The 16,428-nt window shown below is 40.2% G+C and overlaps 1 protein-coding gene across 1 annotated transcript in view; it reads left to right on the top strand.

Annotated features, from left to right (window-relative positions):
- LOC124284005 overlaps nucleotides 1–16,428 on the top strand; it is a 43,654-nt gene that overhangs the window by 19,170 nt on the left and 8,056 nt on the right. The window contains exons 2-3 of the mRNA XM_046720041.1: nucleotides 7,872–8,039; nucleotides 11,032–11,648. Coding sequence (XP_046575997.1) covers nucleotides 11,423–11,648 — 226 coding nt within the window. The 5' untranslated portion in view covers nucleotides 7,872–8,039; nucleotides 11,032–11,422. The remainder of the gene's footprint in view (nucleotides 1–7,871; nucleotides 8,040–11,031; nucleotides 11,649–16,428) is intronic.

Here is a 16,428-nt window from a genome sequence, read left to right as displayed (position 1 = left end):
CAAGTCTTAAACATTGTGTACATGTTGCCCAAAACACCACATATATACTCATGGAAACGGATAAAGGAACACATGAAAGTACAAGTGTTCCTTTATTCTTTTCCAGGTTTCTTCACAAGGTATGTATTGCACTGTGGGTGAAATTCTGGGAATGAATAAAGGAACACTTGTACATTCATGTGTTCCTTTATTCGTTTCCATGAGTATATCAGTTGTGGTCGTGACCAGCCCCTGCAGTTCAGTCGATGTTGACGGGTAAATGACATGCCCCGAAATGGTCGATAGACCCACAGCACGCAGTCGTCTCATGACTGTGTTCCTGCTGATGCAGTGACCCAACGTTGTTGATGCGGATGACGTCACTATGAGCATCCGGTTGCGCAGATGGAAAATGCGCAGGTGATAGTCATCTTGCAGGTGGCAACTCTCGGTCTTTCAGTTCTGGTGAAGTCAGATGTGTGATCAGTCTTGCTTGACGTGTCTCATTAGTCACATGATGGTCTGCTTTGTACAACCGAACGTTCTGTCAATATGGGTGTTCGAAGCCCCAATGCAATGGCATTCTCCGATGCTGATAGTCCGCATTTTGATGTGTACCTTTAACAGGTATACCGCTAAAAATCTCAATCGACTGTATTTTATACTGTTGGCGCATAACATGCACGTGGGATTTAACCAAATCATAATTTAATATTCCACTGACAGCACTGTAAAGGACATTTGTGGTCTTTAGGCAACATGTACACAGTGTTTGGAATTTGTAAGTCACAATCAAAACACTTTTCAAAATGTATATGTAGTTTGCGGGGAAATAACACAACACATCAGTTGTGTACTTTCTTTAGTACAACAGTTTGTATTGATACACCTGGGCTGTATCTGATAGTGTTGTTAAAACATCCTTTCGCGCACTTGTAAGAGCTGAAGAATATTTGATTTGTCGGACTCAAATCTAATTGTATTTTTAATAATGCAGTACCCTCGTCTAGGTACAAAGGGCGAGGTAGCATAAGGACATTTTATTCCCTTATGATCCAAACCAAACACTAATTTAGAAGTGAGTCATTCCATTATATTTCATGATGAAAGTTTCGACATGAAACACCTCCATGTTTGGGCTTCATTAAATTAATGTTTGTGTAGGTGCAATTAATAGTTTTTAACAGGCTTTTATCAATAAATGTAGTTTAAAATAAGCACATTTTTGGAGACATAGATAAACCGGTACAAACAAACTGAACAGCCGTTTCTTCATACATATGTACTTGAACGCGTGAGAAGTCCAATATATGCAGGCTTAAGAAATAGAACACTACTATTTGTATGTTACAGTCTAACGTTGTTGTGAAGTTTAAGGAGCCTACATGATACTTCGAGTTATCCGAAGTTCGATACAACCAAAGAAATACGATGTTATAATTTCGAGACAACCGTAGTTCGAAATAGCAGTATTTGAAACTGGCAGCGTACAGTGCACGCGTAAAGTTTAAAGTAGATTCTGAAATATTCATGAAGGCCTAGAGAGCTGCAACCGTTTTAATCTAAACAAGGAATTTAAAAAACATAAAATTAATAAATATACATTTTTTATGTTAACATAATTACGTCGATGAAGATAAAATAATCAGGTTATTGTGACCTTAATCTTCTTCTCATCATCTAAATGAGTCGCGGAGAAGTACATCACAACGTGACTGGCCACGTCTGGAGCAGAAAGTCAAATCTCGATATGTCTGATGAACTCTATATAAATGTCCACCAGCGACAATAAGGATTATCGATGACTAACATAGCGGCATGATGTCAGTAACGAAAACCACCCAGACTCATGGTGTGTGTCTGTACTTCCACCAGGTCATGCAGGTCTGGACGGACCCGTGGAGACGGACCTGCAGAGATAGCGCCATGAGCAGCAATTAGACCATCATGTGACGCGCACGGACACAGGTCCGAGTGACCACGCCGTGAGTCACCATACGAAGGAATCCCGTTGTGTAGGTCCAATGTCTCTCCTATTGATTGTGAAGCCGAGTGTTTGTCATTGAGCCAATTCCCTTTATTCAGTTCGATATGTACATGTAGTTGTGGGTCGGTGTAGTCTGGCTGCTGTCGATGTGGCTGGACACAAGTGACGGGAAAACGTGGTCAGAGGACACTCACCTTGTGTCTTGGCAAATACCAGGACGTGTCTCGGGACAATTCCAGGAAGCGGAAGGCTGTGGGCCCATCGACTGGATAATCTTTGGGTTCTACTTCAAAGAACTTTAACTGGGATGCAGGTTATGGTTCGCACTAAATGATAAAATGAATGTATGTGGTCTACTCGCTGCCAGTACAATGACCTGGTTAGATTCACCAACATTTGAATATTGACCAAGGGTTCCATGACAAGGGGGCGGTGATGTAGTGTATTCGTAGAAACCTTGGCTCTTATAAATCCGGGTTAGAACCCCATATGGTACATTATGTGAAGCCGATATGAAGATCTCGTGAAGCCCATGTGAAGTTCATTATCGGAGTTCCCTGGCGAGAATATATGAACTGCAACATTATCAGCATTAAATCTGGAGATTGTCTGTGGAACGCCATTGTGCGCTTTGACCTAACATGCCCAATCAAAATATGACACTCGACACATACAAACTGACTTATAAGAGGCCGGCATATAATCACCCGACACCCGACACCAACCCCTCATGCTTCCGAAGTGTAGTGGATATAGCCGGGAGAATTCAATGATTCAATCCCCGACCACGTCCTTCATAAAGACTGGTCCTGGATTTTGCGTTGCGTTCCTAAACAGTGGTAAAGCAGGGACTGGTCGACTCAAAGTCAGTATTCTCTGAGCGGGGTATCCATGTAAACTGCACCTTACGTATGTCCCTATTCCGAAAGAATACACACAGTCACGACACATAATACAACATACTGTGAATAAGTTCCATTAATGTCTTTATATATAAACTACCGCCTCCGTGGTGTAGTGGTAAGAGCGTCCGCCCGGAGAACGGAAGGTCGCGGGTTCGATCCCCGGCCGCGTCATACCAAAAGACGTTAAAATATGGTACTTGTTGGTCCCTGTATGGCACTCGGCATTAAGGTACATCAAGGACTGGTCGGCACAGAGTCAGTATAATGTGTCTGAGTGGGGTATTCATGCTACCTGCGGCATGATATCTCAGTGAGCTAGCACTATAAAACCAGCTTAAGTCAAGCAGCTACACATACACACGCATGCACGTCGTCATATGAGCGAAATGTTCTTAAGTGCGACGTTAAACCCCATTTCACCTCACCTTTATATAAACTAATAATTCCTCGTAACGCAGATGGGACGCGTACTGACCTATCTTAAGATCGGGGTTAGAATAGGCCTTCAGCAGCCAATGCTTGTCGTAAGCGATGACTATCGAGATCAGCCGGTCAGGCTCTCTGAAACATGCCATCATATCCCAGTTGCCTAGATCGATGCTCATGATATCAATCACTCGTATTGCTGGAATGTTGCTGAGTGCGGCGTTATACATCAATAACAAATAGAACAAAACCAAATAAAAACAAACAAACAAACTTGCGGCCATGGTGGTTGTCATATGTTCGACAGTCCACCAAACGCTAAGGCTCGATTCCCATATAGCTATAAGGTGTAAGCCGATACTTGGTTCTCATTCATGATGTCCCTTATCGAAGTTTCACTGAACTATTTCTAATGCAAGAACTTTCTAACTCAAGCTCACTTCCTTCCTTACTCCTTCACGCAATTACTCCTGACTTCATCGCGGCTTACATGTACTACTACACCAGCGATTGAAATGATCCGACCATTATCCATAACGTGGGTTATAAGACACCCCATAATACACTTGGATACAAAGCTATTGAGGATACGCAGGTGCAGCAAGCATCGCCAACATTGAAATGTGTTACTTTAGCCTTGAAATAGACTCATTTCTAATGCTCTGCAGCATTGTCACCAGCAGTAATGAATTTCCTGGCACGGAGCTGTGTCTGTATTAAAACCGAATCGTGTATAGATGGTTTCACCCACGACCCGTCTTATTGCTTGGGTTTCGATCGCAGTTGTCCTGGCAAGTCAGTTTGTTCCAGAAGGTGTAGGAGGAGTGAGCTTTGCATGTTCATAGTGGCGAGCCACTTTACCAAAGTATCGGTTATTGCGAACCCAGTTTATTCATCGGAAAATTGTTTTAGGTGATTTGAAAAGTTAGTCTTGGAAACAATTTCTTGTGAAATATTTTACATCTACGGATGTAGAGATTGAGGTCAAAGTGAACTGTTGTCCTTAACTCCGTATGTGTCGAAGGTGGATAAAACGTACAATTGATGGCAATGAAATATCGGAAATCGGTTATCACAAACAATGTGATGCATATCAGAACCGCTGATATAACGAACAATGTGATGCGTATATGAAACATTCGGATATTAAGAACAAAACCATGCATATAACCGTTGATAAGAGGTACAATCGAATACAAGGAACAATATTATAGATATAACTAATAATAGGATATATCGAATAATATGGCGCATACAAAAGACAATCTGATAAAACGAACAATATGATTTATGTAAAGATTAATGGGATACAACGGACATTGTGGTACATATAAAACAATCGGATACAACGAACAATATGATTCATGAAAAGAACAATCGGATACAACGAACAATATGATTCATGTAAAGAACAATCGGATACAACGAACATTGTGGTACATATAAAAAACCAATCGGTGAGGTGAGGTGAAATGGGGTTAAACGTCACACTGAAGAAATATTTCGCTCATATGACGACGTGCATGCGCGTGTACTAGCCCAGACTTAAGCTGGTTTTATAGTGCTAGCCCACTCAGATACCATGCCGCAGTGAAGCATGAATACCCCACTCAGACACATTATACTGACTTCGAGCCAACCAGTCCTTGTTGTACCCATTAATGTACAGATATTTTAACGTCTTTTGGTATGACGCGTCCGGGGATCGAACCCGCGACCTTCCGCTCTCCGGGCGGACGCTCTAACCACTACACCATGGAGGCGGTTAAAAAACAAACGGATACAACGAACAATATGATTCATGTAAAAAACAATCCGATCCGATACAACGATACACATTCGGAACAATCGGATACAACAAGCAATATGATTCATGTAAAGAACAATCGGATACAACGAGCAATATGATTCATGTAAAGCACAATCGGATACAACGAGCAATATGATTGGTGTAAAGAACAATCGGATACAACGAGCAATATGATTCATGTAAAGAACAATCTGATACAACAAGCAATTGTAAAGAACAATCTGATACAACGAGCAATCTGATTCATGTAAAGAACAATCGGATACAACGAGCAATATGATTGGTGTAAAGAACAATCGGATACAACGAGCAATATGATTCATGTAAAGGACAATATGATACATCAAGCAATATGATTCGTGTAAAGAACAATCAGATACAACGAGCCATATGATTGGTGTAAAGAACAATCGGATACAACGAGCAATATGATTCATGTAAAGAACAATCGGATACAACAAGCAATATGATTCGTGTAAAGAACAATCAGATACAACGAGCAATATGATTGGTGTAAAGAACAATCGGATACAACGAGCAATATGATTCATGTAAAGAACAATCGGATACAACAAGCAATATGATTCATGTAAAGAACAATCGGATACAACGAGCAATATGATTCATGTAAAGAACAATCGGATACAACAAGCAATATGATTCATGTAAAGAATCGGATACAACAAGCAATATGATTCATGTAAAGAACAATAGCGTGTACTGGCCCCAGTAATATTTATGAAATTCTAATTTCTGAAAAAAAAAACCGAGCTGTTTCCAAACGATTTGGAGTCGACGTATTCTAAGCAATATCAATGAAGCACTGAAGCCATTAGTGAACGTTTGAATAAGGTAGCGACAAGGCATTCTTGATAATCTCTAATGTGTCATGTGACTCGAAAACCCATGTTTGTTCTTACACAATCAACGTGCATGTAAATCTCATGGCAATCGCAGTTATTTCCAAACGGATGAATCAGCATGAATGTTGATGGGAACTCATCCCGTTGAATATTTCATACCTACGACAGATCTAATTTGCTGAGCTATGAGAATGACCCTGACTGCGAGTGTATTATTGATGGATCCATGCCTATGAACAGATCGGGGTGGGCACAACGTTCTAAACATGAGCTACTGTTGCATCAACGGAGAGGAAATGGACTGGTATTTCTGATATGATCGCTCGTCTGAATAGGACACATTGTGCGTGTGTTAAACGATGCAGCATGTGTTGGATAAATGTCAGTATTGTATCTAGAATCAAATTGTCATCTAGAATGTATTTCTGATCTACTGACTGTCTGACTGAGTTTGGTTTTACGCCGCTTTTAGCAATATTCAAGCAACATCACGGCGGGGGACACCACAAATGGGCTTCACACATTGTACCCATGTGGGGATTCGAACCCGGGTCTTCGGCGTAACGAGCCAACGCTTTAACCACTAGGCTACCCCAACCGCCCCGTCTTTTGATAAAGTGTAACAGATCTACTTACACCAATTTTTAATAAAAATGACAACATATCATTTCGTAGAGCTGTCCTATCAGTGAACACTTACCTGCCTATGTTCCTCACTGAGAATGCCAACTGATGCTCAATAAATTCATGCAGGTAGGCACTAGGCTACCCCAACCGCCCCATTTCTGATCTAAATAAAGTTTACTTCTCATGTAGCTGTATCAAGAGTGTTACGCAAACATGGGCAGTTGTTACACCCAACCGGTAGTCGGAATGTTCTGATTGTGCACAACCTGCAACAGATCTTTGGTTAAATAATTTCATAAGAGCCAGTATCTTCGCGATACCCGTTTGTTTCCAATAGGCAAGTTTATCCAACGGCATATTCATGAATTGCCAATACCTTAAGGATACCACGTTTGTACAATACCCGTGTATATACAGCGAAACATGAACAGCCATTACCTTCATGACACCCGGTGTCTGTTGTATGTCTTTCATACAGACGGTACACATAAAATCTGTTCCTTCGGGACAAATGGTGTTCGGAAAATATTCTAACGTCTTTTCTCACCATCTTATAAAGCTGTTCTAACGCCTTTTCACACCATATTGTAAAGTTGTTCTAACGTCTTTTCACACCATATTGTAAAGTTGTTCTAACGTCTTTTCACACCACATGACACAGGTAATGCGTCATGTTCCTTTCAGCATATCCTAGATTATACCTAAATACACCTTATTCATACTCTATGTTTATATTAGAAATACATTGTGACATTTTGAAACAGATACAAACTTTTCAGAACAATTTCGAGGTACGCACATTTGAATTGCTTCAAACTGAACTCAGAGGTGATTAAATGAAACATACAAAACAACAATTCTGGTTGACATATAGGAAAGAGAGGACGGAAAGCTTCAGAATACCATCATATATTCTATCCTGAAACAACTCCCACCAAGAACCACATCCTAATTGATCAAGATGCTGGGTTCTAAGAGGATTGGGTAAATGTACCGTAGTCAATGATTTGACGAATAAGTTCAATATACCAGAGCATCTAGTTTTACACGTAGCCCTTAATGTCCGGTATAGCAGAGATAACAGCCTTAATGACAGATACGCCACTAAACTCTCTGATCTTAAGACGAGACACAGCCCTACTGGTGACAAAGATACATCTGTTTGCAAATCTCCTTGCTATTCCGACACAACTTCTGTTTGTTCTCTCACGGCACGGTTTGTTGAACACACACAGACAGTGACAGCTAAATTTATACATCCTTCCCTATTTCAGACAAATTGTCCCCCAGCTCCCAGAACGCCTGTCAACCCAGACCCATATATACGAGACAGCTGGTACACTGGCCGATGTAGCATCCTGGTCTTGTAATCTCCCTTCCTGGATAACGATGTGATCGAAGTCCACAGCATCAGCCTCAGCTTCTCATGATCAAACTCCAAGGTAAAACCTCTCAACATCAAATTGCAGTCCGTGTCTCAGATGTGTGTATAGAAGGCCGGCTGGTGGGTTTTATACCTGATTAATGCTCTGGTTTTATGCCCAGGCCTCCATAGCGGCAGTGCTTGTAAAACAACTACAAAGTAAGTAATCATACCAGTGCCCAGTCTATGTTTGTGCTTGCCTGCTTTAATCTGGAGGCGGGTAATAGAGCCCAGATATATGGACCTGTATAACTCCGCGGGATCACTCCACTATGCTGTAATAATGAATTATCTCGAAATAATGTTGTTTTACCTTTTGGCTAATTACATTGTCTCTTGATGGGCGTTCTGTGGTCGGCTTTACAATGTGTATGCCAGGTTCAAAATCCTTCCTGTTTATTCTTCTCATCAACTGGATGACAAATGCGAAGGTGTAGGTCACGACTGAATATCTTTTTACGACGTGAATGGGAATTACGTAATCACTTCTAGTTCAAGTTCGAGCCTTCAATATACCTGATGACAAGACTCTTTAAACATGCGAGGCGTTGGGATAGCCTAGTGGTTAAAACTTTCGCTTCACGCCGAAGACCCGGGTTCGATTCCCCACATGGGAACATTGTGTGAAGCCGTTTTCTGGTGACCCCTGCCGTAATATTTCTGGAATATATTTAAAAACGGCGTAAAACCTAACTCACTCACTCTTTAACCATACTGTTTCGCAACGGTCATGTGGAGGTGATTTCATTTGAAAGTTCCGTTTTGAACGTCTATGATTTTGTCGGTGGAATAGAGATCAATGTTTGACAAACATACGACATGACACTCGGAACACTCCCGGAAGTGACACCAGCGTATAAGTACGTCACTCTGGAAACAGAAGGTACATTTATGCGTTGTTTTTAAGGGGGGGGGGAGAGAGAGAGAGAGAGAGAGAGAGAGAGAGAGAGAGAGAGAGAGAGAGAGAGAGAGAGAGAGAGAGAGAGAGAGAGAGAGAGAGAGAGAGAGAGAGAGAGAGAGAGAGAGAGAGAGAGTTCTGCCAGGCCGACAGTCGGGTTAATACCTGGGTTTCAGACCCTTCAAGATGATGCGTGTATTTACAGTATATAATATTTTATATAAAATTTATTTTAAGTACCGTACATATATTTCATATATGTTATTTCAGCACTTTTCATGCATTTCAATTAATCAATCACAATTCATACATTTCATTCAAAGTGCAAACATGCAGCAACTTCATCCACAAACTGCATTGTATTGATGCGGTTTGTCTGAAGTCTCTCCTAGAGGGTCAAGAAACGGGTGTCCAAAATTCGATATACTTCCTCCACGGTGGGACGGAATATATTTATTTATACTCTTTGTGAAAAATATTTACTGCTTTCCAAAGTAAATCAGTGGTGAACATGTTTTTTAAACTAAAGTGGTGAACCCAAACTCAACGTATTCAGTAAGTGGTGAGCTTATTTCACTGAAATGGTGAGACGACCCCATACTGTCAAAACAATGATAATTGGCGTTATTTACTTCAAATGACACCGGCAAGCCGTCCTGGCGCACCTCTCTGCATGTCTACTTGGTACACATGTCGGCCTCGCAGGAGGCCCCCTTTAAAGGATACCATTCTAAAGAAGTTAGAGAACAAGACAATTCATGTGACGATAATTAATCTGTTATGGCTGATTTTCATTCGAGGTTGCTCTTTAACTTGTTTTGGTTATTATATTTCATCACACGGTAAGCAATTATTAAACTCTTGCAGTCTTCTTTTTTAGAAGAAACCTATGTATATGGTTTAGGGTCACGATATATAATCCCAGAGAAGTAGGTTGACATACACAACGTTTAATTTACTTAGATGATATACTCAATGTTTGGCGGGTTAGCAGAGACGTATGTAATCTTACACATCAATGAACCCTCATTAACCAAGGGGCGGTGGGGTAGCCTAGTGGTTAAAGCGTTCGTTCGTCATGCCGAAGACCCGGGTTCGATTCCCCACATGGGTTCTATGTGTGAAGCCCATTTCCGGTGTCCCCCGCCGTGATATTGCTGAACTCATTCACTCACCCATGAACCAAACAACCCTAAATACTGCACATGACAATAGTACGTATATTTTTTATAGAAAAGTTCACTCTTAAATTAACGTGATTGATCAGTATTGTCTTGGACTGTCTACTTGAAGGAGTACCACAACTGGCTACTCTATTGCACTACAAATTTCCATAAAATTCTCGAGAAAAAACAGAGCGAGTGTTTGTGATAGTGATGCTGATGGCGATGGTTATTATTAATGGTGTTATGATGCTGCTGCTGCTGCTGCTGCTGATCATGTGTCAAGGGTTGGGGAGGGGGTGAGGATATTGAAAATGATTAGTGCCATTACTGTTTATGAGTTAATGGTATAACTGCATGTTTTTGTAACATATTCATTGAAATCACCTCAAGCGACATGGAACATGATTTGTTTAACCGTTTTTTAGATATTGATTATCAAAGATTTAAATAGTTCACTAAACAATGAAATGCTCTGCTCGATTAATTCCTCATTTAACTAGGGAAATGCTCGATAATGTAACACAATTGTACGTCTATTCTATTATCTGAAAATCAGTGCTCACGATTGATTAAAAAATAGACATGCGAACAATTTCACAATTAGATACAGTAATCTTTGCTCATCAAACTCTAAAATAGTAATCACGTCGTGCAAAACTCTGTTCCATGCTAACGTTTAATACCTAAATACAAGTACTCGACTACCAATCAATATTTTATGCCATTCAGCCACTGCTTCTGGTACAGTTCACCATCAAGCCCATGACAGCGGTAAATTGCGTTATTTACAGGCAAACGTCGCTGTTTTCAGGACGATATCAGGTCATTAGATGTACCTTGGTGATTTAACTCAATGACAGCCTGTCCTCGATACTTAGCAGAGGCAGTTATTCCAACATGACACATCTAATAGCAATCTGATAACTACCAACCTTTTTGTTCCGCAGAGAATGGGCTGGAGAAGGCCTTGCCAATGGAACAGCCTCTGGGTCATCGAAAGGGGACTTTTAAATGGGTTCATCTGTGACAGAGAACCGTGATGATGATGCTGACGCTGGAGCAAGCTGGCAGAGAAGAAGTTTTCTTCCGAAGAGGATTGGACAATATTCTGAATTAGCTGTGTTGTGAATCTCAAAAGAACACAGGGCGTGGATTCAGAAGGAGGTACCTTGCAAATCTGGATCATATTTTTATTTGTATTGAAATATCCTGGTCGGGTTGGAAATTTTACCAACAATGAATATAGGATGAAAGTGTATTGTGATTGTTAACGTTCGCGAATACAGAATCTTGTCTAAGAGACCAATACATCTACTACTGCTCAACGCTACAAGCAAAATGTCAGTCCCCGGAGAGCCCGTTGGAACCAAGATGGGGCTTTTGTCCATAAAGGGTGCTGCTACAGCCATTACGTTTTTCTTAGGACTAGGAATGTTTCTTATGGCCTTTGCTTCCACGGAATGGCTTGGTTTGGAAGGAGGTATTTCTATTTCCTTGTGGAAGAGCTGTTCCAAGGACTACAAGACTCAGGTGTGGACGTGTGTAGCATGGGATGGCTTACCAGGTAAGTTAATTATTCTCTTTTATTGGGTATTGGCTTCTGACCGAACATCAAAATAGTCTTTTGATAACTGACTGAGTTTGTTTTTACGCCGCTTTTAGCAATATTCCAGCAACATCACGGCGGGGGACACCACAAATGGGCTTCACACATTGTACCCATGTGGGGATTCGAACCCGGGTCTTCGGCGTGACGAGCCAACGCTTTGACCACTAGGCTACCCCAACCGCCCCGTCTTTTGATAAAGTGTAACAGATCTACTTACACCAATTTTTAACAAAAATGACAACATATCATTTCGTAGAGCTGTCCTATCAGTGAACACTTACCTGCCTATGTTCCTCACTGAGAATGCCAACTGATGCTCAATAAATTCATGCAGGTAGATATTTTCTGGTCAATGAATACAATATGTCTGATAGATTATCAGACGGACATTTCCTTAATCTTTATTGGTGACAACGCGGACGGGTTTCTCAGATTGGTGCCAGGGTACCTAGTATTTGTAGCAGTGTCACCCGAGCCGGCTATTACGAGGTTAGATGACACTGCTACAATAAGAGAATCTTGTGACATCAGACCCGCTATTACCCGAGGGAGAAGCATACATCAGACCGTATTACCCGACGTATTTATCTTACCGCCATGTTAATTGTACAAAATATCATTTTATTTTATGTTAAAGATCGCGACCAACCATATGACATGTAAACAAAATGGCGTCTGCCTCTCGACTGGATTTTCTAAATCAGTGAAACATATTCTGACAAGCTTAAAACAGCTATAAAAATGGTTAATTTTGTTTAAGTTGAGTGTGCAAACCACTCAATGTATAAAATAGCGTAAAAAAAGCAGTGAAAGTCGGAAAATAAATCTGTACAAAGTGAACACAAAAACAGCTGATCGAACGGTTTTCGAACTCCGGGCACGGCATGCGTCATATTATGACGTCATACGATTGTTAGCGCTTCAGCTTCTCGGCGGAGAGAATGGCGGTTACCGTGGCAGCGGGTAATATTTTTCCAGTTGTCACCCTCCTGGGAGGGGTGACACGGAAACTTGTTAAAGCGTCATTGACCAATGAAATTAAAGCATTTTACATGAAGATAATGGTACGATAACGAAGGTACTAAAACGGAGACATTTTTCATTAATTGGTTTGCGGATATGTTTGCAACACATTTCAGTTTGTAGGTGGAAAGTGATATAGGTAATTATACATTGTCAATTGTTCATAATTTATAAAGCGAATCACATAACTATACAGTTGAAGTCATTGTATGTAGTCTACAGTGTATGGATGGTTTAAACAAATCCTGCTTTTCATATCTTATTTTTCTCAACAAACTATTTTTGGAGAAAGTATGCATCATCTATTCCCCAAAAGTTTTGTCAGAGGCAAAGACATCCAAACCTGTGTAGTTGAAGCTTAGGTGTTCATTAGATTGGCTACCCGTGAAGATTTAAGGTAGAATTGATGTTCAGTAACCCATGCGACTAAATGGATCGGGTGGTCAGGCTCGCTGAGTTGGTTAACACTAATCAATCTGTATTCATACTGAAGGCCACAGGCCCAAAGTATACAAGAAAATCACATATATACACATCACAATATGTCATATCACATCAAAATGTATCACATCATATAACATCACATTACACTGACTTTGTCATATCACATCATATCATAACACACCATATTACATCATATCATATCATACCATGTATCATACCATATCATATCACATCATTCCATATCATATCATATCATATCATATCGCACCACATCATACCATATCATATCAAATAACAATATAAGTACATACATTCTATGAATTATTATGTTTATTTCTTAGAGACAATGCTTGATAGATAAAGGTTGACAACTTACGGATAAGAACATTGTCATCAGTACTCATTAACAAAGAAAATTTCACCCTATCGGGATATACAGAATAATATGTTGGGACTTTTTGTTTTTCTTAACTCACAATAGAATTGGCGAATTAAGAGGAAGTGATATTCATCTTCTACACAATTAAGATCACAAAATGTACAAATTCTATTCTCTCTCTCTATTTTATGATATCTCCCTGTTTCGATTGCCAAGTCATGTGAGGAACACCTAAACCGAGCAAATGCCTTTCGAAATTTCTTGATATTTAGTGAGAACAGATAGATCTAATTCTCTCTGTATATAATTATGGGATTTAAACATTCTATAATAGAAACATTTACTTGACAATGACAGTGCTACAACCCATTCTTGTGTATATATATCTTTGAGCCTTTGATTAACATTATTCACAAAATTTATATGAAAGTCAACATTTTGCCTTTGCCATACCTCCCCAAAACCTATTGTATTTAACAATTCTCGAATGTTAGTCACCCAGTTAGTCTTCCCGTTGTTATCGTACATTAACATCATATCATAACACTGTCTAGGGTATCTATCAGATGGCATATATAACAGACGTGTACAATATGTTATTATTCTAGCTTTAGCAAAAATGTGTATGGGAAATCTTCCACAATATCCATATACCATGGCATTAGGTGTACTTGCTTTCACTCCTAAACATTTCTTGCAAGTATATAAATGTATTTTCTCAATTACGTCAAAACGATTGGTTAACACATGTCATCGTATCCAAATTGCGTAGATCGCAGCTCATGCTATTGATCACTGGATTGTCTGGTCCAGACTCGATTATTTACAGACCGCTGCCATATAGCTGGAATATTGCTGTGTGAGGCGTAAAACTAGACTCACTCACTCATTAGATTGGCAACATTCGTGTTGACTCGATTTGCTTCTTTTGACATGACCGTGATATCGGTGATATCAATGTCACTCATTGTTGGCCGATATCTACTTCCATGATGCCTTTTGCCTGACAGAGATGGTTATATACTAAACAACATCAAATCCTTTCCTGGTTATGGTAGCGAAAAATGATAATGAAACGAAAATTGAAAGCAACTGAAAACGTTGATCCTAACAACATTCAGTTCCCAACACAGGGCAATTTATCTGGTGTAAATACGGTCTTATAACCATCACATGTAATAATGCAAATTAATGCAAATGCCCCAACATGTTAAATTGTCCACCTTTTCAGACATTAAATGATGCATATGACGACTGAACATACTGATCACCAGGGATACGGATATAAGACCGCGGAGTCCTGTATCATGAACCCGTGAAGATCGGGTTAGAATTAGTCTTCAGTAACCCATGCTTGTCTCTACCCGGGAAGATCCGGGTTAGAATTAGTCTTCAGCAACCCATGCTTGTCGTAAGCGGCGTCTAACGGATCGGGTGGTCAGGCTCGCTGACGTGGTTGACACATGTCACTGTATCCCAATTAGACCGATGTTCATGCTGTTGGTGACTGGATTGACTGGTCTAGATTCGATTATTTACAAGCCGAAGTCATATAGCTTGAATATTACGGAGGTCGGCATTAAACAACAAACAAATCCTACATCATGATGTTACGATAAAAATATATAAACAGAGTTGCATGAGAAGTTCACACCGTCGACGTATTTTACAACGTTTAAGGGAGGGTGGGGGTAACCTAGTGATTAAAACGTCGGCTCGTCACGCCAATATGCCAAATCCCCACATGGGTACGATGTGTGAAGCCCAACTCTCTTGTCCTCTGCCGTGATATTGCTGGAATATTGCTATAAGCGGCGTAAAACCATACTCACTCACAATTAAGTTTGACACAACACAATGTGACAAACAGAACACCCTCACTGGTACAGTTGTCTGTCAGTATGTGTCTAACGTCATCATATCCATGGCAAAGATATATTAATAACCCTACTGGAAACCTCCTGCTTGTATGTCTTATATTTCCTTAAGCTCATTAATTTGAGGATTTACAACATCTCATAACGTCTCGCACACATCTGTACATTATGTTAGACTGGCAGACTTCTCTGTAATACTCTCTTGGTTCCATGTTAATCAGTAAAGGAAGGATATCTACACCATTAATCTAATCCTGTGCGTGATACGTTCCAATCACTCTTGCATGCTTATTGCCATCTTACGCAACGAGGTAAGTCTTTCGCCATTAAACACCCAGGAAGCATTGTTCCGAATCCGTTGAAATATCTTTGCGCATTAAAACCTCCTTCTACCCTTCCCCCAGTGAACTTCAGATTCCTAATTACATTCAAACATGCTGTCATTTACGGGTTGTTGTAATTAACTCTGAGTAATTTCAACTTCGAAATGGGATTCATTTGTGAATAGCTCTCCATCATGCAAAACGTCACAGTATTTTTATGTGTGTAATTACATAGATAGTAACATGATAAATCCAGCACGGCTGTTCTTTTGATGGTAATGTAATTAGAAGAAGCATTGCCTAACGACGGAGCCCAGGCCCATTCTATGATCACAAATACCGTTATCCGTACTATCGCTCCTTATTCATTCACAACCAGGACTAAGCTTCGGCAGTCTCCATTCTATGACTATTAAATATAATGTCAATTAAAAACAATGGGCCTAACCCACAAACCACAAAAGCAATAGACAAAGGCATTACAGAGGTAATAGTGAATTGGGAACTCATAAATGACAAGGACGCAGTGTTTCTATTTAAACAGCCTGTGAAACAGAGACAGCGCCCAGTCCTATTCACGGCTTGTGTCAAAGTATTCATTACTCGCGTCAGTCTGAGTTAGTGTCTTTATTCATATACACCGATGCATGCTCGAACTGGTTCTCTGGCCTCACGCAACTCTCTCTCTG

The sequence above is a fragment of the Haliotis rubra genome, unplaced genomic scaffold (genome assembly GCF_003918875.1).
Source record: "Haliotis rubra isolate DU_JTF1 unplaced genomic scaffold, ASM391887v1 Scf328, whole genome shotgun sequence".
NCBI lineage: Eukaryota > Metazoa > Mollusca > Gastropoda > Lepetellida > Haliotidae > Haliotis > Haliotis rubra.
This window is presented reverse-complemented; position numbering and strand designations above follow the sequence as displayed.